The sequence below is a fragment of the Loxodonta africana genome, chromosome 18 (genome assembly GCF_030014295.1).
Source record: "Loxodonta africana isolate mLoxAfr1 chromosome 18, mLoxAfr1.hap2, whole genome shotgun sequence".
NCBI classification, from domain to species: Eukaryota; Metazoa; Chordata; class Mammalia; order Proboscidea; family Elephantidae; genus Loxodonta; species Loxodonta africana.
Genome location: NC_087359.1, coordinates 63737995 through 63765847, shown reverse-complemented (window position 1 = coordinate 63765847; position 27853 = coordinate 63737995). Strand labels below are relative to the sequence as shown.

At 43.7% G+C, this 27853-nt stretch overlaps 3 protein-coding genes and 2 non-coding genes across 14 annotated transcripts in view; 3 read left to right on the top strand and 2 right to left on the bottom strand.

Moving 5' to 3' along the window:
* SGSM2 (small G protein signaling modulator 2) overlaps positions 1 to 5313 on the bottom strand; it is a 35400-nt gene extending 30087 nt beyond the window's left edge. For 3 of the 7 annotated variants that reach the window (XM_023556278.2, XM_023556279.2, XM_003416819.4), the window contains exons 1-2: positions 5129 to 5308; positions 1543 to 1618 (exon numbers count right to left, since the gene is read on the bottom strand). In XM_023556278.2, coding sequence (XP_023412046.2) covers positions 1543 to 1618; positions 5129 to 5185 — 133 coding nt within the window. In that variant the 5' untranslated portion in view covers positions 5186 to 5308. Of the gene's footprint in view, positions 1 to 1542; positions 1619 to 5128 lie in introns of all 7 variants that reach the window. The other 4 variants (XM_064271552.1, XM_023556280.2, XM_023556281.2 and 1 more) reach the window with 3 other exon arrangements.
* A 1201-nt stretch (positions 5314 to 6514) lies between these two features.
* TSR1 (TSR1 ribosome maturation factor) lies at positions 6515 to 16500 on the top strand. Its single transcript, XM_064271544.1, has 15 exons — positions 6515 to 6649; positions 6821 to 6924; positions 7221 to 7440; positions 7548 to 7682; positions 8066 to 8490; positions 9238 to 9397; positions 9833 to 9990; positions 10272 to 10468; positions 11162 to 11324; positions 11644 to 11754; positions 12453 to 12585; positions 13800 to 13916; positions 14347 to 14487; positions 14590 to 14664; positions 14794 to 16500. The coding sequence occupies exons 1-15, from the start codon at positions 6553 to 6555 to the stop codon at positions 14970 to 14972; spliced, it is 2415 nt and encodes an 804-aa protein (XP_064127614.1). The 5' UTR covers positions 6515 to 6552; the 3' UTR covers positions 14973 to 16500.
* On the top strand, positions 11887 to 11981 carry LOC135228150 (small nucleolar RNA SNORD91 family). The gene has a single exon (XR_010318480.1). It is a non-coding gene; the product is annotated as a small nucleolar RNA SNORD91 family (small nucleolar RNA).
* Positions 12727 to 12821, top strand: LOC111752532 (small nucleolar RNA SNORD91 family). The gene has a single exon (XR_002787440.1). It is a non-coding gene; the product is annotated as a small nucleolar RNA SNORD91 family (small nucleolar RNA).
* Positions 15264 to 27840, bottom strand: SRR (serine racemase). Of its 4 annotated transcripts, XM_064271551.1 has the most exons (9): positions 27662 to 27840; positions 26305 to 26418; positions 20126 to 20297; positions 18532 to 18658; positions 18287 to 18390; positions 16745 to 16864; positions 16531 to 16605; positions 15847 to 16056; positions 15264 to 15523 (listed from the first exon to the last, which is right to left on the bottom strand). In XM_064271551.1, exons 3-9 carry the CDS (start codon positions 20291 to 20293, stop codon positions 15308 to 15310), a joined length of 1020 nt encoding a protein of 339 aa, XP_064127621.1. In that variant the 5' UTR covers positions 20294 to 20297; positions 26305 to 26418; positions 27662 to 27840; the 3' UTR covers positions 15264 to 15307. The 4 variants fall into 4 exon arrangements, with proteins under 4 accessions (XP_064127621.1, XP_064127620.1, XP_064127619.1 ...); XM_064271550.1 differs by lacking the exon at positions 26305 to 26418 and having other exon boundaries at positions 27657 to 27840; XM_064271549.1 differs by lacking the exon at positions 26305 to 26418 and having other exon boundaries at positions 27662 to 27839.
* Between the last annotated feature and the right edge of the window lie 13 nt (positions 27841 to 27853).

Genomic DNA, 27853 nt, shown 5'->3' with positions numbered 1-27853 from the left:
CAGACATTTTTTGAGCTATGACACTGCTAGGAACACTCATATGCGTTATCTCAGTCCCCATACAACTTCTCTGAGGTAGGAGTCATCTCCCTGTTTTTAGAGGAGCAAACAGGGTGAGAAAAGCTAAGAACCGTGTCCTTGATGACTCAAGAAGTAAGCAGACCGCCTGGATTCAAACCCAAGTCTGGCACTTGCCTCTGCTCACACCACCTCTTCCCTAGTCGACCACTCACCACCTCTCTGTTTTTCTGGCTGGAATCAAGTGCAGGGTTGGGGCCCAGAAATGTGTGTTTTAACAAGCCCTTATGGTGATTCTGAAGCACATTACCTATTACCATGCTACGTATTTATTTGTACATTTGGCTTCCATCTGTCTCCCCCAACAGAATTGAAACCCCCGAGCAGAGACTTTGTCAGTCTTGTCACTGCCATGTCCCTACACGTAAGATAGTGGCTGGCATAGGGTGAATCCTCAGTTTGAGTAACTGTTTGTTGATGGACTGATGGGAAGAGCAGCTATCTGCCTCACCACACTGTTGTCAAAGTGTCCTGTCCCAATCCACTCCCGCCTTTCCTTCCCCTCAGAAACATACAACCTCCCCTTCCCTCAATCCCAAACGCCAATCTCAGAGGCCAAGGAAAACAACGTACAGGTGGTAAATGGTTCCTTGTCCACTCAGAAAGAGAGTTGAGAGGAAGGCCAAATACCAGAAATCCAAGAAAACTCTGTTGTGGGTATAGATAGGCTTGCTCCTATAAAAGCCTTCCTGCTGAGACGGAAGCAGTGGTTTGTTAAAGAGATTCTCCCTCTGGGCAGGAAGGCTTTGGCTACTGCTGCCATCCTAGGCTCACGTTCATTTGCATCCAATCAAATGCTTGGCGAGTTGGGATGATAGGGCAACACAAGTGAGATTACCCAGAAAGTAGATGTGGCACAGAGAGCATCCAAAAGGCACAGACCTTTCCCTCAAGTTCAAGTAAGGATAAACCGAAGCTGTGGTTCCCAAACCTGAATGACCCAGGGCAGTGGTTCTCAGAGTGTGGCTCCCAGACTGGCAGCATCAGAATCACCTGGGAACTTGTTGGAAATCCAAATTCTCAGGCCTGACTCCAGACCAACTGGAATCAGAAAGTCTGCAGTGGGGGCCCGGGAGTCCGTTTTAACAAGCGTTTAAGGTGATCTGGTGCATGCTAAAATTTGGGAATTACTGTCCCAGGGCACTAAAAATATTCATTATTGGTGGTGGTTGATTAACGTAATTGCTATCACTAAATTGTACACCTAAAAACAATGAATCGGCAAATGTTATACAAATTTTTACAACAATTTAAAAATATATGCATATATACATGTTTTCTTGGGCCTGGAGATCCCAATTCAGTAAATCTGGGAGGGGGCCTCAAGGAGATTCCAAAAGCTCCCGAGTTGATTCTGACTTGCAGCCAGGTTTGAGACCTACTAAACCTGGCTCCAGGGCCATGTCCTCAGTTCTAATGCTGTCCCACCTTCCACTCTCTCAAGTCCCCCAGCCATTCACTCACCACACAGAGCAATGATATGGCTGCTATCTTCATGCACAAACTTCCTGGTGACAGCCTCCTCCATGATTTGCTTCACCTGTGGACAAATAAGCAGCATCCTTATTATACACAAATTTTTTTCCTGGTCAAAGGCCTCTGTGTAAGGAAATCACTTGGGTTCTGTCCCCCTGGTCTGGGTTCAGACAGCACAGAGTAAATGACAGGGATGGGAAGTGGGAAAGCAAAGTTTCTTCAGCACAGGCTGCTTTTAGCCTTTTGGGGAGGCAACCAGGAAAAGAAATGGCATAACCCCAGCAAACAATCAGTACGACTGTTCCAGCTCAGGGGGAAGTGCCACACCGTGGAGAACAGGGGTGGGATGCTGTTTGCTCATCTGGAGAAGGGCTTCTGGGGAAACACACTGTTCTTTAGAGACAAACTGTCTCAGTACGGGCTGTAGATAAACAACCTGCCCTGCCTGTTCTCCCCCTTCTCTGAGGTTAGGGGCTAGATCTGTCTAGACCTCAGGGACACTCTCCACATGCTCACAAGCCTTGACTTCTTTTTATCAAGGTTCTAAAACACTGTTTCAGGTTCCTATCTGCACGTAAAAGCTTCCAAATACCTTGTGAGTGGGCTGTCACCTTTCTTCCTTTAAGCATTAAAAAAAAAAACAACAACAATTTATTGATGCAGAGTAAACACCTAGAAAATGCATCAAAAAAACCTGCTGCCATCGAGTCGATTCCAACTCATAGCAACCCTATAGGACTGAGAACTGCCCCAAAAGGACACAGATCATAATTACACAGCTTGATGAGTTTTCACAAACTGAACACACCTGGGAAACCAGCAAACAAAACGGCAGCACGTGACCTGCACCCCAAAGCTTCCCTCCCACCGCACTGTCACGTCCTCTGCTCCAGCGTACCCACTATCCTGACTGCTAACACCATAGATTAGCCTCACTGGTTTTTGTGTTTTCAATGGAATCACACCATGTGTAGGGTTTGTGACTGGTTTCTGTTGATTACCTATGTGACTGTGAGATCTGTCCATGCTCTTGCACGTAACTGTAGCTTGTTGGTTCCCACTGCTGTGTTCTACTCTATGAATACACCACAACTGATGGGCCCTTGAGTAGTTTCCAGTTTGGAGCTGTCATGAATACTGGTGGCTATGATGGGTTTTTTTAATGAACATTCTGGGCATGCCTTTTGGTGAACATACATATGAAATTCTTTTGATTTATACTTGCAGGCAGGGAGTTTCTGGGTCATGGAGCATGCATGTATTCAGCTTTACTAGATATTGTCCAATTGCCTCCCAAAGTGGTTGTACCAATTTACACTCCCACCAGCAGTGTATGAGTCACTCCCAACACTTCAGCCAAGCACTTCTTATGTCCTGGGGGAACCTGGGGCAGAAATGCCAGGAGACAGATACTAATACTAGAGATTACAGGGATGGATTTTCTTTATCCCAGCATAAATCTTACAGATAAAGTAAACTAGTCTTTGCCGTTCTTCTGACAAGACATTCAGTGTCTTGATGCTGCCACAGCTCCCAAGTCCCTTGCCCAGGACCCTACAGTTTGGAGGGTGGAGGAGCTCCTAAGGCTTGGGGAGAAGAGAGGAAGAAGTTGGAGCCTCCCCCCTGTTGAAAACTGCTCATGGCTAGCAGTTAGGTAAAGGGATCAAATTGATTCATGCACTCTAAACTGTTAACAGCTTCCTAGATTACTTCAAGGAGTGCCTGCATTGAACAGAGAGCACAGCATTTCAACTCAATGGCCAGCAGCCATCTGAAGCAGTCTGGTGGGTAAATTTTGAGGTGAGGAGCACCTACAGAAGTAGGTCCCTAGAATTACACAGAGCACCTCTGTGAAAGGTCAGCCATGTTCCACTTGTAGGACAGAGTAGAACTGCCCCACAGGATTTTCAAGGCTGTAAATCTTTACAGAAGCAGATTGCCACACGTTTCTTCCACATGCCCCTGGTGGGTTCAAACTGCCAACCTTTCGGTTAGTAGCCAAGCTCTTAACCACTGTGCTATCAGGGCTCCCGGGTAAGATACAGAGCTGTGGGATACTCTGGCCATTTGTTTAGGAACCATTCTTGAAGCAGTATAGACAATTTGGGTCACACCAACGATTCTAGCACATTTGGCGACAGCTTAGGTGCAGCAACAGCTGCTTTTTTTTCTTGTTTGTATAAGTCTCCGACACTAGGCTGCTTGCTTCCTGAGGACAAGCACCAAGATTTCTCTTTCCCTCGGGGAGGACAAAGTTGAGGCTTAAAAGTTGGGGCTTATACCCCTGGCCTAAGAAACCCTTACTTGGCCACTCCACAGCAAAGACACAATGGAGCTTCTCACACACAGCTGGAGAGGTGAGGGTTTCAAACACTTCTTTGCCGGGGGAGGGAAGGAAACAAATGCTAGGGGAGAGTAGGCAGGCCGTGGCCGAAGCAGGATAACCGTCTGAAGCTTTACAGGATTTTATTGGAACCCAGAGTCTTCCCCAACACTGAAACTCTAGGAAGGATTGAAAGAACCAACATGGTAAATGAACTTTTATAGATGAGGTAGATAATATTTTCCTATTTTAGAGATGAAGAAATTGAAGTTCAGAGAGGTTAAGTAACTTACTCAAGGTCACACAGTGCTAGGTCCAGCCTATTCCAAAAATTGTGCTTTCTCACCATGTTTTCCAGTCTCCAAGATCAGCAAATTTATTTGCCATAGTCACTGAGTGCCTACTGTGCACCAAGTGCTGGATGCTTAGTGGACAAAACATACAGTTCACACATCTGGCAGACTATAGCCAAAGAGGCAAGTGGTGGAAGGAGCTCAGGGCTTCAGAGGCCTAATCCACTCTAACCAACTCTGCAGGTTTGAGCTCTCCAGCCCTCAGATGGGGGTGAGTCATTCCTATGGGCAACCTCCCCTCTCCTGAAATGAGCTTTTGAGCTGGGTCAAGGTAAAGGGGGTTAGTAGAAGGAAGGACTCTTTCCGATGTGGGGGCCTCCTTCCACAGGGGAAAAAAAAAATCGAGTCCTGAAAACCATTCTTAAAAACAAAACAACTGGTCCCTGGGTAAGGAGGTGGGCGTGGAGTGAGAAGCAGTGAGGTGTGCAGCGAGCCCTCCGGCAGCCACGACTCAGTTCCCAGAGGGATACTGGCGGGGGGAATAGGGAAAAGGGGCACTAACCCCGAAAACACTCGCTTATCACGGCGGGAGGCCCCCGCGGGACCCTGCCCCTTCCCCTGGCGGCGCGGGTAATGAATGGCCAGCTCCGGTTCTCCAGAAATCACCGCCACCCCTCCCCCGACCTCGGCCTCCCGGCGCTGCTGCCGTCACAGGGCGGGGAGCTGCGGGATCACGGAGCAAACAAACCCCGGAGCTTCGGCCTGGCTCCTGGGGCCGAGGGGCCTTGCCCCCCAATTTGGGAGGGGGGCGGGAGCCGCAGCCGGTCCAGGACCTACCCCCGCAAGGCCCAGGGCAGGGCCTGTGAGAGCCGGCGTTCGGGGTGGGTACGGACCTTCTCGCCCCCTGGGCCCCGCGGGCAGGGGCGCGAGACCCCCGGGGTCCTTGCCCCGACTTTACCTCCTTTTTCACGTTCCACAGCAGTTTCTCTTTGACTGTGTCCTCCTCGCTGCCCATGGTGCGAAGGGTGGCGGGGAGGCAGCGCCGAGCGACCCTCCGAGTCCTCCGCGCGCCCTCGCCGCCTCCGCGCTTCTCGGCTCAGCGCCCCACGCGCAAGGCGGAGTCCCCGTCCGCCGCGCTCCCTGCCCGCCGCCGCCGCCACTGCCCGGTGCTCGGCTCCGCAGCCATCTTCCGAGCCCCGCACAGACGTCAGGCGGCTGGCCCGGCCCCTTCCCACAGCCCGGGGAGGGCGCTCAGCGACGGCGGGGATCCGGATGCAGCGGGGCGGCGCGCGCCTCGGGTGGCGGGCCCGGGAGCGCGCCACGCGGGCCGCTGTCATGGCAACGCGCCCGCTCCCGCCCCGAGGGCGCGAACCCGCATTATGAGCGCCGGCAGCTAGCCAGGCAGAAAGCGGGGTGGGGCTTCGGGGCGGGTCCTGGACCCCGTCGGCTCTCGGCTGCGGAGAAAGTCGCCCGCGCGGGGGACTGGATTCCACCTAGCTAGAGGCCTCCAGACGTCTACCCGCTGATTCTCCCGACGGGAAGGAAAAGAGCGGCGGCGCTGCGAGGGCCCGGGCATTGGGCCTCCGCGGGAGAGGTCTGACCACGGAAAAGCCAGAACTCCGTGTGTCCCCGAGTCCCCCTGCCAGGTCGATCGCCCTCAGTTGCAAGGCTTGTGGGAAGAGTTATGGGCATGCAGCCGCCTCGAGCCAGAAGAGGCTCGGCCGGCCCTGAGGGGACGCGGGTCACAGCCAGCCCTCTCCATCTCCCTCGGGGTCGCCACGTCCGGTCTGGCCCTTCCTGAGGGTATGGGATGTAGGGGCGCGGGGTGGAGCAACAGGGACTAGCGGGAGCTTGTACGGAGCAGGTGAAGGTGAGATGCGCCGTCCACGCCACTCGGCTTGGAAACTTCAACAACCTTGCGAGGGAATTGAGGGAGAGAAGGTTGTTCAAAGTGACAAAGAACACCCGCTGCTGCAAACTTAAAGACCGCGTGCACAAATCTAAGTTCGAGGAGGCCCGAAGCCTCCGCGGCACGAAGGGAGGGACTCCCGTGCAACCTCTTCGGCCGTGATGCAACTTTATAACGCAAAAAAAAGAAAACACAGGAGAGCAAAACACCTCTCCTGGACCGAGAGCCCGAACCACAAAAGTCAAAATACGGCGTTTTTATAAAGCCTCCAATCACAGACTGCCGGGTGGGAAAACTTAACACCACGGCTCGGCCGAGACGCGGGCACTCCGCCCCCCGGGGCTGCGGGGCGAAAGGCCGCGGGGAGCCCTGCCCCTCGGCGGAGAGGGCCCGCCCCTGCCCGCCCCGCTCGGGACCGGAAATGCTCAGCCCGGCCCGGAAGGAGTGCTGACTGCCTGCATGTGAGCGGCGGCATGGCGGCCCATCGCTCCGGCCCTCTCAAGCAGCAGAATAAAGCTCATAAAGGCGGGCGGCATCGGGGTCGGGGATCCGCGCAACGAGACGGCAAGGGTGAGGAGCTAGGGCAGGAGGAGGAATGTCTGTTTAACTGCTTTCCGCATGCCCAAACTGACCTTCCTCGGACCTGGGCCCCGCGTTGAAGTTCCTTTCCAGGGTGGGCGGAGACGGGTCCTCTTTCTTGATCGTCTGATGCACTAGAGCCCTTTCTGATCCGCCCTCCAGGCCGCCTAGCAGTGAAAACTCTAAGCAAGAAGGTGAGAAAAGAGCTTAGCCGCGTAGACCAGAGGCATCGTGCCAGCCAGCTCCGGAAGCAGAAGAAAGAGGCGGTGAGAGGAGCGGGAGTCGGGGAATTGTGTGGCTTCACAACCGCTCTAGGCGGGTAAAGCCTCGAATTAGAAACCGTGACCTTGGGAAGGGGCCGGCGACAGAGCACATGTCGGGCATGAAGATGTAGACCCGCGCTAGGGCATTCCTTGCTTTGATCCGATTTCCTGCCACCCTCCTGGCATACCACCTCTTACAAGAGTTTTGCTGGTTAGGGGGAACATCTGAGTATTGGAAATGCAGTACCAGAACGAAATGCTGAGACACTGAGATGCTCTCTGATCCTTTCGATCACCAGGCTCTGGCAGAGAAGAGACAGCTGGGCAGCAAGGATGGCCCTCCCCATCATGTACTCGTGGTGCCCCTGCACAGCAGGATTTCCCTGCCAGAGGCCTTTCACCTGCTGCAGGATAGTGACACTGGAACAGTACACCTCCGTGAATGGGGAGGCACCGGTAGTTTCATGCTGCTATGCCCCCGGTTGAAACATCGGTGGTTTTTTACATCTGCAAAGCCAGGTTAGGATATTACTATCATTATGTTTGAGTAGGGGTAATCTATATATTTTTTTAATATAATCTGGTGGTGCCAACCACTTCTTACTGACTTTTTCTTGTATCTCCAGGGGATCTGCACACTGTGTTGGATATGGCTAAAGTGGCTGATACCATCCTGTTCCTCCTCGATTCACTAGAAGGCTGGGACAGCACTGGGGATTACTGCCTTTCCTGCCTCTTTGCTCAGGGCCTTCCCACCTATAGTAAGTGAGGAGTACTGGAGGCCATGGAAGGATGTGAATTAGCATTAATTGACCACCTATAATCTGCCAGGACGCTGCCTGGCATTTGATACAGGAAAACCTTGTAGAGCTGATGGCAGGCTGTACGTATATGGCACAAGCTTGGTCCATTATTAACAAATTATTCGCCAACATTCCTTTTTATTTTTAGTCTGTCCTTTGCCCAGAGAAAGAAGAAGACTATGAAGTTTGGTTTCACTGTGAAATGTCTTTAGGGTAGCTGATTTCTGGGTTTCCCAGTGATCTCTGGGCTCACATCTGAACTGTTAATTTGTGAATTGCACGGGGATTTTCGCATAGTGAAGCAATAGATCATCACCAAGCTCTTTTTCTTTTGCTCACAGCACTAGCTGTCCAGGGAGTTTCTGGCCTTCCACCAAGGAAACAAATAGATGCCAGAAAGAAGCTAAGTAAAGCAGTGGAGAAGCGCTTTCCTGATGACAAACTCCTCCTGTTAGACACTCAACAGGAGGCAGGGATGCTGCTCAGGCAGTTGGCTAATCAAAAGCAACGGCATCTTGCCTTTCGAGATCGGCGGGCCTACCTGCTTGCCCATACTGCTGACTTTGTGCCTAGTGAGGAAAGTAACTTGGTTGGCACTTTGAAAGTCTCAGGTTATGTTCGTGGACAAACTCTCAATGTAAATAGCTTGCTGCATATCATTGGACATGGTGATTTCCGGATGAAACAGATAGATGCCCCCATGGACCCTTTCCCTTTAAATTCTGGAGTGATTAAATCTCAAAAGGACCAGGGCATGGCAATGGAGGTAAGATTGATGTTCTTAAAAGCCATTTATTGTAGATTGATACATGAGCTGGTCCAGAATTAGAACCAAGTTCAGAGAAGGTAGGCTGGACACTTAGGCCAGTGAGGCTATTGCCAGTTGGAAGTAAGGCAGTAGTTAACTACAAATATGTTGATAAATCAACTGTTTATCCAGCACTTTCTAGGTGCCTTGCACTTCAGTTGGCTCTGAGTTTATAGGAGATATATGCATTGTCACTTCCCCGTAAAGTGGCACACCTGTGAAACAAAAATAGTACATGGCTAAGGTACAGACCTGCTATGGAAGTTGAGAAAGTAGACTAGCAAACATCACAGAGATCAGATTTGAGCCAGATGTTGAATAGGTTGGAGTTATGAGTTGAAGAGAGATGAAAGAATATTCTAGAAAGAGTTGGGGATAACATGAACCTTGGCACAATTATGGGTCAGAGAGTTTCTTTGAACTCTGACGAAAACAGCTTGATGGGAGCAACTTGGTTGGTTGGGAGTAAGGCCAGATTATGAAAGATTTCAAAAGCCAAGCTTTTAAGTATAGATTTAAAACAGTAGGAGCCATTTGAAACATTTTGACAAGTTTTGGCTTTCTGTGTCATTGTTTTATTTTCTCTTTGAGTATTTTATTTTCTACTTGAACATTTCATTTAGTCTAGAGGTTTTTGGTTATGGTGTTAAATTTGCTAGCTTTTTGGTTAATATTTGGCTGACCGTCAGCTGCTTTGATTTTCAGATTTGTGCTACTGATGCTGTAGTTGATATGGAGGAAGATCTTAAGGTCCTAATGAAAGCAGACCCTGGTAGACAGCAGTCTTTGCAATCAGAGGTTATCCCAGATGCAATGGAGGGGGAGCAGACCTGGCCCACTGAGGAGGAGCTGAGTGAGGCAAATGGTTGGTGTTGGCAGACTTGTTTGTAATTTATCTGGTTTACAATCAGAATCATAGCTGCTCACAATGAGGAACCTATATATTAAAGTGGGGCGAGGATGTACTTGGAGGTCTGTCTCCTTCCCTCTCCCCTAAATGCTGTATATTTACATTAAGTATTGAACACAGTTTTGCCCCATTTCTCAAAATTGTTTCTGTTCTTGTTTTAGAATGAACAGATAAACACTTTTGGAGTCATTCCAAGGTTTATTTATTTGTATAAGTATTGCTAGTTTTGAGGTGGCTGAATTAAATTTGGAAGTAGTCTGTTCTACTCATAGCGTGTTAGAGTTTCTGGTGTTGGCAGCAATATCTAGCTTCTTGCCTAGGTGAGAATACCCTGAGTGATCGGAGTAAGGAGGTATATAATTTATTTAACTGGTTTGGACTTTGTTATAGACTTATTGAAACAAAATTGTAAGATGGTGAAGAAGGTCCCCAAAGGAACATCCAGTTACCAGGCTGAATGGATTTTGAATGAGGAAGGTGAAAGTGGTGGGGAAGGAGACGAGTACGATGATACAGAACATGAGGATTTTATGGAAGAGGAATCTCAGGTGAGAAAATGGGCCCTTGGGCCACTCGGTACAGCCCCAAACACAAGGCCGCATGCAGTCCTAACCTTGAAGGGTGTGGGGAGGCAGGGGCAGTCAGTTTCTTCGGAACAACTTTGTAGTTGCTAAGAGTGAAACTTTTGTCTTTTAATTTAGTCTGTGTTAGAATTGGTATTGGTTGAGATTTGGTACCTAGTGAAAGTGTTTTATCCTTAGCTGAAGGCCTTTGGGGTAGAGGGAGATAGAGGTTTCTTCTAAAATAACTGCAATCCTGTATTCAACAGGATGAGAGTACCGAAGAGGAAGAGAAGGAGGAATGTGAAACTATGACTATAGGAGAGTCTGTGCGTGATGATCTATATGATGAGAAAATAGACGAAGAGGCTGAGGAAAAAATGTTGGAGAAATATAAACAAGAAAGACTAGAAGAGATGTTTCCAGATGAAGTGGACACCCCCCGGGATGTGGCTGCTAGAATTCGGTTAGTCAAAGTCCAGTCAATATGTTTTTATTGAAAACTTACGTGGCTTAGAACTATGTCACTGTGGTGCAGAAGGAAAACACATGGTCCCTGCCCCCGAAGGGCTAACATTCTAGACGGGCAGGCAAGACACACACAAGAAACAGCAACACACAGTCAAGTTCTGGATCGTGTGCTACAGACTAACAGTGTTACAGGACTTCAGTGAAGGAGAAATACTAAGGTTAATTACAATTAGCAAATGCTTCCTGTACTCAATTGAAATATAATACTTGGAGGCCTGGGGGGGGTTGGTAGAACAGCAAGAGTAAAAGCATGAAGATGTAGATGATTGTGTCTACTCTGGGGATGAATCTGACCAAAACCAGTTGTTTATGTTGGATATTAGAGACATAGATAGGGCTTCTGTCAAGGCCCTTGTTTGGCAGGTTGAAGAGCCTCCGGGGGCGGCACTAGGGAGCCGCTGTATATGCTTTATCCTTTGTTACTGAGAATCTTGGGTTTGGTTCTGAAATGTTTGTTTCAAGCTGTTCGGAAATGTGGTCTTGGTTTAAACTATTAGATTATTTTGAGAGATGGTGACTACAGTTTTTTGAAGCTAGACTTTTAGCCATTTTAGAAGTGATTCAGTAAAAGGGTTAAATAGCACCATATAAATCCAACTTGTTAATTTGTTTAAAATCTATATTCTAGATTTCAGAAATACAGAGGCCTCAAGAGCTTCCGGACATCTCCATGGGATCCTAAAGAAAACCTTCCTCAAGATTATGCACGGATCTTTCAGTTTCAGAACTTCACTAATACTAGAAAACGCATCTTTAAAGAGATTGAGGAAAAAGAGCTTGAAGGAGCTGAGGTATCTGCCTTCCCTTGCCCATCCTTATAATTTGCATTTCTTTGCCAACTTGCCCCCTAGTTTACTCCTTCCCTTGGCATGAGAATGAGTATTTAGTTTTGTGCTGCCCCATAGCTGAATTAGGGGAGCCACTGAGTCACTGATAAGAGTGATTTGGGAACAGAGAGGTACCAGAGATGTTAACTGAAAGGCACTCTTGAAGGGAGAGGGCTGGCTTTAGGATAGTGTTGACTTTTTAACACATTTGGAAAAACTTTGTTTCATCATCATTGGAACCTTAAGAATAATTTTGTGATTGTTCTGTGCTTTCTTCTGGCAGGTTGGCTGGTATGTCACACTTCATGTCTCTGAAGTCCCTGTGTCAGTGGTTGAGTACTTCAGGCAAGGAGCACCCTTGATTGCATTTTCCTTACTACCTCATGAACAGAAGGTGAAACGGGGACTATGGAACTTTCCAACCAGTTCTGTCTGAATTACTCTAAAGTTTTGTTGTTTATGAAACTGACATATTGCTCATTGGGATCCAAAAATTCTGCCTTTAAGATTAGAAATCAGAGAATAATACAGAAGTCAATGATGGTTTTACCCAAAATGTCTGAACCTGTCTGAAGCATCTCAGTGATGGAATCTCTTTGTGGTTCTGAGACTTCTCTAAGTATGATTTTCAGATCAGAGTTTGAATAAGAGTTGGCAGTCTTAAAATGAAGGGTTTATGCCAAGGTGCAGATTCTTTTCCCTTGGCCAGCAGTCACGTAGGTTAGGTTATATGTGAAAACTCTGGCCTTTGGCTGGTGTGACTAAGGGTTGGGAAGAAAGGGACTTGAGTGAGTGGTTTGAGGTATGTGGTAAGTGAATGACTTGAGGGCCTCCGACTGTGGCAGATGTTGAGCACTTGCATGTCAGACCCTGAAAGGGTATGTGAAAGCTCTGGAAATCAGCCAGTATTTGGCCTGAGTGCCAGATATTGGTGGAGGTGAAGGATGAATTGGTGTCCCATCATCTACACTCTACCATTAATTAGTATTGTCGGTTCCTAAAGTGCATGCAAGTCTGCTAGTTGGTTTGCTTTCTTTCAAGTTAGTCTGTATTCTTAGACTATGAAGTTTCGTATTTTTACTTGGTCCCCAGATGTCAGTATTGAATATGGTGGTGAGCCGGCACCCTGGCAACACTGAACCTGTGAAAGCCAAAGAGGAGCTGATTTTCCACTGTGGGTTTAGGCGCTTCCGAGCCTTACCTTTATTCTCTCAGCACACTGCAGGTTAGGAGTGGGGAAGCATTCTGGGTTCCTGTCCACCTTATTGTCTTTTGGGGAACTGTGACTCTAAGTAGGGGGGTGGGGTGCAGAATATACAGTGTAACACCCTAGGTATCTGGATTAAAGGTATTTTTAGTACTCTGGATTAGAAACCAATGATGTTTTTATCCAAAATGTCTGAACCTGTCTGAAGCATCCAAGTGATGCAACCTGTGTGTGGTGCTGAGGTTTCTCTGCCATGAGTATTTATTCCAAAGTAGGTTTTGAATAGGATTCAGCTTTATAAAAAGGGTGTGCCAAAGGGCGGAACTCTTGGTATCCGATGTGCCAGTAGCAGAAGGGGGACGGAGGCTAGGTGTAGCCCATAGCTGGGTCATGCAGAGAGGTATGGGTTCTGAGATGTTAAGACTGTCTGAGAATTTGGAGAATGATAGCTTGGGACTCTTCTGTGGCAAAAGTGGTTGCACGCCTACACTTAAAGAGTGGGAAGATACGCTGCCCACTAGTTTGGGGACATGAACATCACCTGCATACTCTCAGCTCACTGTCTGCTTTCAGCAATGGCAAGAGGAAGATGACAAAGGTAGTATTAATTTTTATTCTTGCCAGCCATGGTATCTAAATGAGAGATTGATTTCTCTTTCCCTTAAAATCTTTTTCCTGTGGTTTCAGTATTAAAAGGGAGGAAGGGTTACACTGAAGGTAAAAACAGAAACTCCAGATCATTCTAAGATTGGGGGTTGGCAAACTGGCCTTTGGGCCAAATCCATCCCACTACTTGTTTTTGTAAATTTTTATTGGAAGCTAGTCATGTTTACATATTGGCTATGGCTGCTTTTCTGCTATACTGGCAGAACTGAGTAGTTGGAACAGAGACTATGGCCCATGTATTTACTATCTGGCTCTTTTCAGAAAAAGTTTGCCAATTCTTACTCAAGACTAAGAGCTCCTGAGAACTTTTTCAAACTCCAAATATATTCCAAGCTGCAAAATTCTGCCCCCAGTTGAAAAATCACTCTGATAGGATTGGGTTGTAACTTCTTTCCATTGTACTGACACAGAAAAAAATAGTGAGAACTAATCGGGTAAAGAAACACAAGCTGCTTTAGATTTAGCAGTTGCAGTGATACAGCTCTTCCCAGGTTGAAGGACTGGCCTCTGATTCCCTATGGCTTCTCAGAAAAGTTTGTTTTTTCTTTTAACCCTTATCATGGCAGCGGATAAGCATAAATTTCAGAGATTCCTGACTGCTGACGTGGCTCTGGTGGTGACGGTGTATGCCCCAATCACTTTTCCTCCTGCATCTGTGCTGCTTTTCAGACAGAAAAGCAATGGTGAGTTAAGTTCATAGAGGTGACCAGGCCTACAGAGCCTTAGTAGGATTAACACTGTTTTCTTGTTTAGATTTGAGAGCCAAGTGGTATGGAGAAGCTAATGATGGTTTTCAAAAAATATCGAAGCCTCAGCATCACAGTGGATCTAAGGCAGGGATGCCAGAATGGGTTCTATCTTGCTTCAAATTTTAAATTATTGGTAGAGCCTGTGCAGAGTGCTGTGTTTAGGATAGGTTCTGGGGACAGGCTCAGCAGGGATGTCATTTAGTGATCTTTGCCATGGACCCAGGAGGATAGGCAGCATAGTGGCATCTCTATTTTAAGGTTTCTTCAAGAAAATCTTGCCAAACATCTTGAAATGGATTGGCAGCAATAAATGTAGGCTTTGGCCTATAGACTCCTAAGTAATTGCTTTGTTTTTGTCCCTTAGGAATGCACAACCTTGTTGCTACAGGCTATCTGTTGTCAGTGGATCCAGACAGAATGGTCATCAAGAGGGTTGTTCTGAGTGGTCATCCTTTCAAAATTTTTACAAAGATGGCAGTAGTGCGGTACATGTTCTTCAATAGAGGTAGGTGTGAAGAAAGGAGACCTGGTTGCCTTTGTGGGAGGAAGGTAGGTCTACATCTTCTGAGTCGGTATTTCATTTTGATCGTCTGTGTTTCCTTCTTAGAGGATGTGCTGTGGTTTAAACCAGTGGAACTGAGAACAAAGTGGGGCCGCAGGGGACACATCAAGGAGCCTTTAGGTAAGAGAATGTGGGATTTGGGACCTTGTCTAGATTCTCCCAGTGCCACTAAATTACTATTGGGTTAAAGGACCCCTGTTTTAAAATTTTCTACATTAATTTGACCAATTTGCTCTCCTTACTTTCTAGGTACCCATGGCCACATGAAATGCACTTTTGACGGGAAGCTAAAATCTCAGGACACGGTGTTGATGAACCTCTATAAAAGAGTTTTCCCAAAATGGACTTATGATCCATATGTACCAGAACCAGTACCTTGGGTGAAAAGTGAGATTTCTTCAGCGGTGCCTGAAGTGGACCCGGAGTAACGGATTCAAAGGGATTCTGTCTTACAGCTGTCAATTAGCATCCTAGGGACAGGAGCCTACAGGTTATGGTTGGATAAAGTGTGCTTTCGACTTCAGCCTGTAGGTCTGCTGCCCTTTTTAACAGAAGGCTCTTCTTGGCCTTGGGAAGGTGTCTCAGTTAAGTATGTATGTTTGTCTACTGATACTTAGTCCAAAAAGCTATTCAGTCGTACTGAAATACCCACTCTCAACTGGGATTTTGAAACCCATTTAAGAGAAGATAGAAATTTGACACTGACCAGAAAACAAAACTTCCAAGTGTCTAGAGACACTGAAAAACCCATTTTTTGCATAAATTAAACAGAATCAGATTGAGAAGGACCTGACTTTTCATCCTGCTTTACCCAAGTTAGGGAGGCTAAGTCTACATTTCCACCACTGAGCACAATACAGATGTTCTTTACTTCTGGGGAAATGGTTTGAAAATGCTGAGACAGCACAGCAGCCACTCCAACACCAGCTGTAGGTTCAATGAGTAGTTTCATCCTCTCCCACACCAGCTGGGTTGCATACTGTTGGTACAGAAGGGAGTAAGAATTAGTCAAACGGGAGAGTGGGAAGGACCTAGTTGGTTCAGTTACAAAGGCCAGTTGAAGATATATGCCCAGTCTCAATTTTCTTGTTGCTGTGTGTGTTTGCCAGTGAAGGGCTGGGCTTTTCTTTCAATCTCAACTCTGCTTCTCGAGAGGGTTGTCTTAATGTACCTGGGTACCTCCACATGTCATGAAGTCACCTATACAAGTCCTCAATAGGTCAGTTGCTACTCATAATTAGAGAAGGTTCTCTGCCTAAGAAGTTGCTCTACTTTGTTACTTCTTTCCTATCGGAGCCTCACCTTAATTTCATCTTCTGTGACAGTGAAGACATCATCTACAAGGTCTCGTATAATAGGCCAGGTGTTTACGCCAATGCTGGGTTTGACACCATCTGCTATGGTTTCTGGAGGATAAGGATTGGGGGTCAGTTCTCCTTTCAATTTGGACTGGTAGCAGTCGTCTGCATTCAAGGGTTCGGCAGCATATACTTTCACACTAGGTCTCAGAGCCTGGGAAGAGGAATATCAGACACTTCACAACTAGCCTCAGAATTGCCCGCATGCCTAAAATACAGTAGGACAGTAGGACTACCACACCTCAAATAAGAGCCTTTCCTTTAATGGATATAACGAAACTATGATCTTACAGCATTCTATAAATAGTTTAGTACTAGCCGTCAGCTGCCTGCATCACATCTGGTTCTGCTGGTAATTTGGGAAAAGAGTAGCCCCTGGCTTGGATAGTAGGTTGGCAAGATGAGATTCAAGGAAAGAACTGTAAGAATACCACTCATTGTAACTACTTTTGTGCTGTAACGTTGTCATGGAGTAAGGGGATATTGAGGCAGAGAAGGGTTTCAATCTCAAGTGCCACGGATGATGGGAAGGAATGGCATTTTGAAGGGAATGCTGAGCAGGTATCTACAATGTAAAATAAAGTCCTCTATGCCTGAAGTGGGAGTCCTCTATTGGCTGTTTCCTCACCTTAACTGTAATTGCTATTCCAGCAACCATTCCTCCTCCGCCTACGGGTACCACCACTGCATCCACCAAGGGAACCTTTAGCAAAAAGAGTATAAAATATAAATAGACCTATTTATAAGCACTTTTATATTTATACATACAAAATAATCAAATCTATAGCCAAACATCAGATACGCCAGTGTCTGAACAGGAAGAACTAACTAGGCTATTTTACCTGGTTTAGCACTTCCAAGGCAATTGTCCCTTGCCCGGCTATCACTGCAGGCTCCTGGTTGGGATGTATCATGATGCCTTCTGTTTCTTCCATAACTCTTTTTGTAACATTTTCTCTGGACTGAAAGAAAACATTAATTTAGCTTGCTTGATTTGTGTTTGATAGAATTCAAAAGTTAAATTCAGTCATTTAACTCTTTATTGACCATCTACTATTTTTCAGACTTCGTTGAGGTACTGGCGGTATGCCAGTCAACAAAACACCCCTGTCCTCGAGGGTATATTTTAATGGTGAGGAGGTTGGAGACTTGGGCTCCAAGTAAATATATGGTATGCTAGATAAGTGCTCTTGAGAAAAACGGAAGAATTTATAAAGGGTGGCTAGGAAGGGCCTCTGATGAAGCGACATTTTAACAGATTTGGACAAGTCCTGTGGATCTCCAAAAGTACATTCCAAGAAGAGGGTCATAGCAAGTGCAGAGGCTACAGAGTAAGAGTGTTTGGGCTTTCTGAGGAACTGGTAAGAAGTTAGTGTGGCTAGTATGGTATGTGTGTGGGGGTGCTGGTGGTAAGTAAGGAGGTAGTAGAGGCTGAGGTCAGAAAGACAGAAATGGGCCAGTTCATCTAGGCCTTAGATGATTTGAAGAACTTTGGTTCTACTGTGTATGAGATGAAATACCATGGAAGGGTTTTGATCTGACAAGTTCTAACTTACTAAATAGATCACTCTGGTGCTCTTTTGAAAACAGACTAATGGGGCAAGGGTAGAAGCAGGGAGACCAGTTAGGAGGCTACTAAAATCTAGGGGAGAAATGTTGAATGAGGATAGTAATGGTAGAGGTGGTGAAAAGTATGTGGATTATGGGAATATTTCTCAAGTAGGACTAACATTTGACTGTTGGGTGTGAGAGAGTTATCAAAAATGACTCCAAGATTTTTTGGCTTGAGCAACTAGGAGATCAAAGTTACTATTTTCTGAGATGAGGGAAGACGAGGAGGAGCAGGAAGATCAGGAGTTTGGTTTTAGACATAGCAAATTTAAGATGCCCATTAGACATCCAAATGAGAATGTCAGGTAGCAACTGAATATACAAGCCTGGAGTTGACGGGGGAGGTCATGGCTGGAGACAGAAATTTGGGAGTTATTAGAGTATAAAACAAACCAACTGCCATCAAGTCAATTCCCACTCATAGCGACCCTATAGGACAGAGCAGAAGTGCCCCACAGGGTTTCCAAGGTTGTAAATCTTTATGGAAGCAGACCGCAACACCCCTCCGTGAAGAAGCGGCTGGTGGGTTCCAACAGCTGAGCTTTTGGTTAGCAGCCAAGCACTTTAACCACTGTGCAACAGGGCTCCTCTATTAGAGTATGGGTATTTTAAGCCAGGAGACTAACGAAAACACGAGTAAGTATAGATTAAAGACTGAACATGCTCACATTTAGAGATGAGGAAGAAACAAAGGAGTCTACCAATAAGGTAGGAAGAGAAGATGGTCAAATGAAAGCTGTTGAGGTGGTACTGATCATTGTTTGCCCCCTTACCTCATCACTGTGTTCACTGTATACTATAGAGGCTCCATAGGCTTGTATTGCCAATTTTTTACAGTTGGGCGCTGTTTGGGGCACCACAATATAAGCAGGAATCCCTGGGAGGGGAAAACATGTTTAGTTAGTACAAGTCAAAAGCTCGGAACAGAAGCCTCTGTTCAGTTTGCTTGTAATCTGGAATTCTGGAGATGTATTTCCCACAGCTACCTCTCCAGTACCCTGAGAAATTAATTACGTACCTTCCAATTTGGCAGCATAGGTGAGGGCCTGGCCATGGTTTCCACTGCTGTGAGTAACAACAGCTTTGGGCTTCCCTTCTGAAGTGGCAGGAATCAAGCTTCTGATTGCATTAAGGGCACCACGAATCTGGAAACGGGATGGGGAATTCATGAATTTGATGAGAAGTTTCTCTTCAAAACCAGGGAGCTTTTCTACATTTTCTCTCCCTAACACAGCACATCTATCACCAAATCTTAGTGATTCTACCTTCCAAATATCTCATGTGCACTTTCTTCCACTACTTTGATTGGGGCCCTCATTTCTCAATGTGTTATCAAGCCTCACCTGATCCTGCCTAAAGGCTCATTCTCATCTATTATCTCCACTTGATTATTACAGTGATCTTTTAAAACTGCAAACTTGATCATCTCCTTCAATGACTGCCCATTTTTATAAGACAGATTACAAATTCCTTACAAGTTGCAGTCTTTCTAAAAGCATCTCTTGCCTCTATCACTGTTGTAGCTATCCTAAATTTCTTCTAGTTTCCCTGCCACCAGGTTAGCTAACACCCCTCTGCTCTACCTGTACTTCTTTCCCCACTTCCTGAAGTACTCATCCTGTAAAACATGGATCAAACATCACCTGGTTCAGGTTCCTTGCTCTCCCAGGCAAAATAAGGCACTCCATTCTCTGCTCTTTCACTGCACCTTATTTGTATCTCTTAAGACACTTTTCATCAACCTATTTATTGATCAACTTCCGTGCAATTATGGATAAAGAACAAGGGTTACTATATGCACACTTAGTATAGTTGTTGACATGATAGGTACTTAATGTATGATGAATGAATGAAGAGTGAACCATGGCAGAAGCTAAGAGCAAAAAAGAATAGAAGGTTTATTTAGTTTAAAAGCTCTCAGTTAATGGGTGTGGGAAAGGTAGATTCTTGACCTACCATTTAACAGGTACCTAACGACTCGACGGCAGTGGGTTTGGTTTTTGCTGGTTTAATACCTGTTGGGCACAGTGCTAAATGCAGTTTTCAGTCTCTTACCTGAAAGGATTTACAATGAACTAATGATCAGAATATTCTGGTAACAAGTCAACACACAGTGCCTTTATGCATAGGAAAGGCACCGACATATTTTGTAGAAGAAGATCTTATTATGAGGGTTTAGCTAGATTTAGATCTTTAAAGTCTTAAGGTATCAATGAATAGCAAGTTGACACAAGGTGAATGCCTAAACTTGGTTTACATAAGGGTGATCACACTCCCATTTTGCCTGTAACAGTCTAAGTTGATGTGTATTGTCTCAGTATAAATAGAAGACCCTCACTTTCATTCTCAAACATATCCTAGTTTGGATAATTAATTATATGGCCACCCTAATTATAAGAAATTTTTAGATTATATAAAAGTGGCTCATCAGCACCATGATGCCAGGCAATCAGGACCTGATCAAATGAAAATTTCTGCAACTCTTTCTTTAACTATAAAACGGTATTAATTTACTACTTCCTACCTCACTGGGTAGTCAGGAGGATCAAACAAGTTTATATGTGCAAGAGGTTTGAAAAAATACATGATGTACTAACAAGATAGATTGTTACCTTAAAAGATCCAGTTTTCTGGAAGAGTTCACATTTGAAGAAAAGATTGCGCCCTGTTACTTGATTCAAAGTGGAGCTTGTTAGGACTGGTGTAAGGTGGATAACATCTTGAATGTTGGTATGAGCTTTTTCAACATCAGAGAAGGAGATGCAGTACAGGGCACACATGGTTCTGAAACCCAGGAGTAAGGAAAGGGTCAAATCAACATCTGAGAAATGTGTTCATTGAAAGATTCTGAAAATGCAGAACTCAGCAGAACGGACCTGGAGTTTCTGGTATTAATGTGGGAACCACCTCCATTACTGGGGGCTCCATAATTGCTGCGTAGATGGGTTTTTGTCTTGAAGCTCAATATCTTAGTAAGCATAAGTTTTTCTGGCAAAGAGTTATAGGAGGTAACTAATGGTGATTATGGAAGGCTAAAACTCACCCAATGCCCCCATACCATCTCCTGGCACCGCCGCTGGTCTCTACCTTATTTTTAATCATTGTGAAGCTGCTTGAATAATTGTGTCAAAATCAGCCATACATTTTTATTTAAGAAATATTTTAACAAAAAAATTTAACAAAGAAAATTGCCCACAATTTTACCATTTTAAAAAATTAACTGTTCATTTTCAATGTTTCCTTCTATTTTTTCAATATACATACATAATATGACAGTTAAAATCAAATCCGTTTGCTCCTATCATTTAAATAAATGTTTTGCTCAGTTTTTTCATAGTTTTCAATAACTGCGTTATGCTTTCTTTTTTTCATTCTTTTATTACAGCACTTAAAAATGACATTTCTCTTTAGTTTCCCTTATTATAAAACCAATACATGGTCAATAAAAAATTTAATTTGGAATATAGAATTAAAAAAAAAAAGAGAACCACCACTAAACCTTAGCCAAAGAGAATTGTATCTAAGCTCCAGTGCTCATATCTTCACACTTTCATAGGGAGGCAGATAATCTCTTTTTTTGACAGGTTTGATAACTTGCTTTTTTTTGGTCAATACTACTCTGAGTCTTATCGATAGACATATTTATGGAACTTTTCAAGGGGCTTAATTTTTTTTTACAAAAATACCATAATTTTGCATAATACTCTATTGTTGAACATTTAGATTTCCTTATTTTTTCTATAATAAATAATGATGTAATGAACAGCCTTGTTACAAAATCTTTTTGCATCTCCGTACATCTTTGGGATAGATTCCACTAAAGGTATTTTATATGGAAAGGCATGCACACTTCTAAGACATTTGATACCCACTGCCAGACATCTCCAGAAGGGTTGTAGATTATATCAATTTATACTCCCTATTAAAAAAAAAAAAAAAAAAACCCAAACCCATTGCTGTCCAGTCAATTCCGACTCATAGGGTCCCTACGGACAGAGTAGAACTGCCCCATACGGTTTCCAAGGGAGCAGCTGGTGGAATTGAACTGCTGAACTTTTGCTTAGCAGCCATAGCTCTTAACCACTGCACCACCAGGGTTTCTAACACTCCCTATAGTGTTTACAAAAAAGGAGCCCTGGTGGTGCAGTGGTTAAGAGCTCGGCTACTAACCGAAAGATCAGTGGTTCAAAGCCACCAGCTGCTCTACGGGAGAAAGATGTGGCGGTCTGCTTCTGTAAAGATTACAGCCTGGAAACCCTATGGGGCAGTTCTACTCTGTCCTATAGGGTCACTATGAGTTGGAATCGACTCCATGGCAATGGATTTTTGTTTGCTTTACAGTAATTTATAAGGAGCTCGGGTGCCACAATGGTTAAGCGCTCAGCTGCTAACCAGAAGGTCTGGGGTACAAACCTACTAACAGGTCCACAGGAGAAAAGAAAGGTGATCTGCTCCCATAAAGATTACAGCCTAGAAAATCCTATGGGATAGTTGTACTCTGTCATATAGGTTTGGGTTGCTATGAGTCAGAATTAACTAGATGGTACATAAGAACAGCAGTTTATAAATAATGCTCATTTTCTTTCACATTTGCTGTATCATTTTTATCTGTCAATTTAATGAATATGTCTAGTAGCTTTAATTTATATTTCTTTTATTACTAGTGATTGATCATTTTTTTTTTTGTATATTTATTGGCCACTAGTTCTTTTGTGAAATTTTAACAACACTTACTGACTGAACCAGCTTTTTCCTCTTAAATGGCACATTCATTGAAAATTGAGTTTCTGTTAATGCTTGGGGCTTTTCTAAACTTTGTATTTTGTTCCATTAGTCAAACTGTCAATTCCTTTTCCAGTTATACATTGTATTAATAAGTTCTTCCCAGATTATTCTTCCTAAAATTGATGGGCTTTTCTCATACAGTAATTACTCTAAATGAACTTTAGAATTCCTTTAAAAAGGCTGCCAAAAAGTCCATTGTAAAATATATAATTAGGGGCACAACTGATATTTAAAAATACTGAGTTTTCCTATCCATGAACATGGGTATCTTTCAATTTAGTAAAGTCTTTTCGCTTAGGTTTCTCAGTTAAATTTTATAGTCTTTATTTGTATCCTGTACATATCTGACTCGATGGCAGTGGGTTTGGGTACATATCTGATTAAATTTATTCCTAAGTACAGTATATTTTTGTTGCTGTTGGAAATGAGGTATTTTAAAATTATTTTCTAATTGTTCCCTGATGATGTATATGAAAGCTAATTTTTATAATAGGATACTACTAAATTATCTTGTTAGTTCTAATTTATTGGTTGACTCTCCCCATTCTTTTTTTTAATTTTTATTGTGATTTAAGTGGAAGTTTACAAATCAAGTCCGTCTCTCATACAAAAATTTATATACACCTTGCTATATAAAGTTGCTTTCCCCCTAATGAGACAGCACACTTCTTCCTTCCGTTCTGTATTTTTGTGTCCATTCAGCCAGCTTCTGACCCCCTCTGTCCTCTTATCTGTCCTCCAGACAGGAGCTGCCCACATAGTCTCATGTGTCTACTTGTTCTAAGAAGCTCACTCCTCACCAGTATCATTTTCTATCCCATAGTCCAGTCCAATCCCTGTCTAAAGAGTTGGCTTTGGGAATGGTTCCTGTCTTGGGCTAACAGAAGGTCTGGGGACCATGACTTCCGGGGTCCTTCCAGTCTCTGTCAGACCATTAAGTCTGGTCTTTTTACAAGAATTTGGGGTTCGCATCCCACTGCTCTCCTGCTTCCTCGGGGGTTCTCTGTTGTGTTCCCTGTCAGGGCAATCATCGGTTGTAGCTGGGCACCATCTAGTTCTTCTGGTCTCAGGCTGATGTAGTCTCTGGTTTATGTGGCCCTTTATGTCTCTCAGGCCTCTCCCCATTCTTTTAAAGAAAACAATCATACTATCTGCAAGTGAAGAAACTTTTGTCTTTACCTTATAAATATACCTCTGATAACTTTATCACTGACTTCACAGTTATTGGGTTTATGTGGGTTTGCCACCTCCTCTTGAATTAATTCCAGTAATTTATATTTTTTGGGAAAGTCATCTAATTTCAAATTTATTAGTATAAAGTTTTACATATTAATAAAATATTTCTAAATATCCTTCATATTTGTGGTTTGTTCATTCATTCAACAAATATCGACCACCTTCTATGTGTCAGATACTGTTTGGTTGGGCATATAGTGTTAGAATAGGCTTGTCCTTGACCTCACAAAGCTTACAGTCTAGCAGACAGATGTGTAATAAATAGTCCAAATATAAATACAGATTTACAAATTTTGATAGAGACTATTAGGGAAGAGTATTATGATAAGGTTCTGTAATAGGGGAAGATCATAGAAGGGGGTTGAGGAAGGGCCTTTATGGAGAAGTGAAATTTAGGTTATGACCCATAGGATGAATGGGTTAGCCATGCAGAGTAGGGGAAAAGTGTTTTGGGTCTGAAGGCTTTACAGACAGAAAGAGATTAGCATATTCTAAGAAGTAAAAGAAGGTCAGTATGTCTGAACACAGTGATCAAGGGGGAGTGTTCTAACAGACAAGGAGAGTGAAGCTGGCAGGGTCCAGATCATGCTGGACCAGGATCATACAGGCCATATTAAGGATTTTGGATTTCTTTTTTAAGAGCAGTGGAATACCATTAAAGAGTTTTTGGTAGAGCAATGACATGTTAGAATTCATATTTTCAGAAAATCCCTCGGGCTACATTGTAGTGAATGAAAAGGATGAGGCAAGAGTGGAATCAGGGAGTCCAGTTAAGAGATACTACAGCTGTCCACATGAAAGACAAAGGGGGCTTGGAAGGTGGAAATGGAGATAGAAATAAAAAATCATTTAAGATAGACATTTTGGAGGTTGTAGGCCTCTTAGTTACAAGTGATAGAACCTCAATTTGAACTAGCTCAGATAGAAGATGAGGCTGGTGAGATTTACTGCCTCATGGAATCCAAAGAATTGTTGAAGTTGTACAAACCATGGGAAGGGCAGGAATATGGGGCTTCAGGAACAATGGAACCAGGGACTAGAGAGCTTCCAGGACTCTCTCACTGTGTCTCACCTCTGCTGCTTTCTGTTTGTCGGCTTCATTCTTTTTCATTGCAAAGCAGCTGGTTCCACATGGCAGGACACATGGCTGTCGACAGCTCCTGTGTTTTACATTTTTTGGCTTCCACACTAGAGAAAGATTTTCTTTTTTTTCTCAGTTTCAATTAAAAAAATTCTGGGTAAGGAGTCTGACTGGCCCATCTTGGCCCAGGACCAGTGGCCAAGGAAGTGAGGTCATTTAAGATAAATACTATGGAATAGTCAGAAGTATTTACAGAAACATGAAAAAGAAACAGAATGATAATGCAATATCAATTATGTATACTAAAAACACATATAAAACAACACTACACATTATTCAAAGATACATGTATATTCAAGGGCAGATATCAACACATTAGTGTGGCTACCTAAGTGGGGGAGGGAAGGGACGTGCGGGAATTGGGAAAGAAGGTAAAAAAAAAATAAAATGAGAAAAGTCTTATTGATGATAATGTGATAGTATGATTGGCTAAAATCTCTGCATCTATGGAAGAGGCACAAAAGAAGGGAGGGAGGGAGGGAGGAGGAGAGGAAAGAAAAGAAAAATGGAAAAGAGAAAGACAGGAGAGAGAAAGCGTGGGACAGTTTTCAAGAAAAAAGGAAAATGAGAATGCAAAGCAAGGGTTCCATAGTAGCCTACTACAGAGATAGAACAGACACATCTGATACTGGACTGCATATCAGGAGAGAGAAAGGTATCAGGGGTGACTCCTAGGTTTTGGTTTAGATGGTAGTATATTAATTGAGATATAAGACAGGTGAAGAAACAAGGTATTTTAAGGGAAAATAATCAGAGATTTGTTTTGATGGGCTAAGGGAATTGCTTATGAGATACCCAAAAGGATTTCCCTTTTTCTTTTTGCCAAAAATGTGTCTATTTTATTTCTGAAGAATGAGTGCTTCAATTTATTATCAAGTATTTTTTATTAATTTCTTATTTTATCTTTATTTCTCCCGTTTTCTTTTTAATTTTCCCTTTTTAGCTTTCCTTAATGCTTAGCTTACTTTCATTCTTTTTTATTTAGTAATAAAAGCATTTAAGGCTACAAATTTTCCTGAGTACTGCTTTAATGATTTACCATAAGTTCTGTTATGTAGTATTTTCACTAACCTTAATTTCTAAAAAATCTGCAATTTCATTTTCTTTTTTGACCCAGGAGTTATTTAAAATCAGTGTTTCAAAAAAAAATTTAAGTGGTTAGAATTTTTTGCTTAATTTGTGGTTATCCGTTTATAGTTTTATTACTTTATACTCAGCAAATGTGACAATTTTTTATTTTAGAAATTGAATTCCTCCCTCCTCCAATATCCAAATTTGCTTTACTGTTTTTTGGATTACCCACATAATATGTGACCAAATCCCTACTGTAAGAATTAAAACATAGACGTATATAGAACCTTCACTCTTCACCATCAAATCCACTCTCTTCCACAAGTTCCAACTTTTTTTGATGTACTTACATGGTAATTTACATATACAATTAATGGTTTCCTGCACACAAGTTGAACAATACTGTATAATATTCTGAAACTTGCTGTTTTTTTTTTTTTAATTTATTTAACAATGCATCTTGTAGACTCTTCCACATCAATACATAAAGATAATTATTTAAACTCAGAAGCTTTCATTGTGATACAGGTCTAAATATGGTTGTCTTTTTATTTTTACCTGGTATCTCACGAATCCTTCAAGTGTAAGAATTCTGATTTTTCCATCAACTTAGTAAACCTTCTATTATTTCTTCGATTATTGCTCCTCCTCAGTCAGTTTTGTTCTCACTTTCTGGAACTCATATTTTATGTTTATTAGTTTTCTGAATCCATTCTCCATGTCCTGTTCTTATCTGTCATAGTTTTTATCTATTATCTTTTTCTCTCAGAGCCAGTAAATTTTCTTCAGCTGGTTTAGCTTTTGGCATATCTAATCTGAGGTTCACCAACACTGTTGCGTTAATTTAGCAATCATGGTTTCCCTCTCTAAGGAAGTTTCCTGTTTTGGATTATTTTTCAACATTCCCATCTTTAAGAAAAACACTGATGCAATACCCTCTTGAATTTCAATGGGAAAACGAATTAATTTTTAAAACTTCTTTCAATTTCTTAAATATCTGTTTTAAAGGTTGCCATTTGCTGACTTAAAAAAAAAAAACTTTTTTATTTGCTCTGACTACTCAAATTAGTTTTCCTCTTTTGAACTGCTGAATCTTCTCACCTATCTATGACTTTGTCCATTTGCTTAGAGTTCTGGCATAGTCTGTCTCATAACAGGAACTGAGATATTCAAATCGTTTAGACCTAGACTATAGAATAATTGGTAACTATTCTTTGATGGTTTAGAGGTCCAATAGGCTGTGTGGGTCTGGGAAGCAGCAACAGGTAGAGGGATGCAGCCTTGGGAGAGAAGAGTTTCACCTCAGTTCTGAATAGGAGTTGACGGACAAAAAACGTTAAATACCCGTCTTCTGGCCCAGCTAAATTTTAAAGATGGCGGTGGGGTGGAGGATGGAGGCCTGATGTGCAGGGAATTAGTAATTTTTTTCAAGAATCCACGGTAAAATACAGAAATTCCCAAACAGAACTATAGTATCTCCTGATTCACCTCCGCACAACCCCTTCCCTCAGAAAGGGTTTGATTCGTTTTTCCTTCTTAAAGTCAGGAGACTTGGGAATGTCGTTTGCCATAAAGGAAAAGATCTGGATGCTCCCTAAGCAATTTACTTTGCTTCTCTGGGATTCCGTTTCCTCACTTTTCAAATGAAAATAATAACATCTACTCTTAAAGATCTTTAAGGTCTCCAAAGTAAATGCCTGAAGCACTAGTCTTAGCCAGTGGCGGGAGATCCTGGCCTAGGATGAGAGGAGACCAGATTGTGGGGTGTCTCCATCAGCTCGAGCCCTAGACCAGCACCAGCGTCCTCGATGGCCACCACAGCAGCCACAGCAACAGCCGCCACCGACACGAACGCCCCGCCCCGCCCCACCCTACCCTAACCCGCCCAGCCCAGCTTGACTTGGCCTCACCTCACCTCACAAGCGCCGCGCCTCCAACTCCAGCCTCAGCTCACCTTCCCCCGCTACACCTCTGCGCACGCGCAGCGTCCGCCTCTCCCGCCCAGGCTCGCGCTCCAGCACTTCCCCACTCTAGGGGCCGAACGTGCCTTCAAAGCTTTTCCTCCCAGCGCGGCCACCGTCGTTTGGAGAGTGAGGGGGCGGGGAGA

Excerpts from the sequence above, each read along its gene's own strand:
- TSR1 (XM_064271544.1), top strand. The coding sequence starts at position 6,553 with ATGGCGGCCCATCGCTCCGGCCCTCTCAAGCAGCAGAATAAAGCTCAT. Across the intron at positions 7,683-8,065 it reads TCAGGGCCTTCCCACCTATA|CACTAGCTGTCCAGGGAGTT; the intron begins GTAAGTGAGGAG and ends TTTTGCTCACAG. Across the intron at positions 9,991-10,271 it reads TTATGGAAGAGGAATCTCAG|GATGAGAGTACCGAAGAGGA; the intron begins GTGAGAAAATGG and ends TGTATTCAACAG.
- SRR (XM_064271548.1), bottom strand. The coding sequence starts at position 24,635 with ATGAAGCCGACAAACAGAAAGCAGCAGAG. Across the intron at positions 18,659-20,125 it reads AGAAAACTGGATCTTTTAAG|ATTCGTGGTGCCCTTAATGC; the intron begins GTAACAATCTAT and ends TCCCGTTTCCAG. Across the intron at positions 16,606-16,744 it reads CCTTGGAAGTGCTAAACCAG|GTTCCCTTGGTGGATGCAGT; the intron begins GTAAAATAGCCT and ends TTTTTGCTAAAG.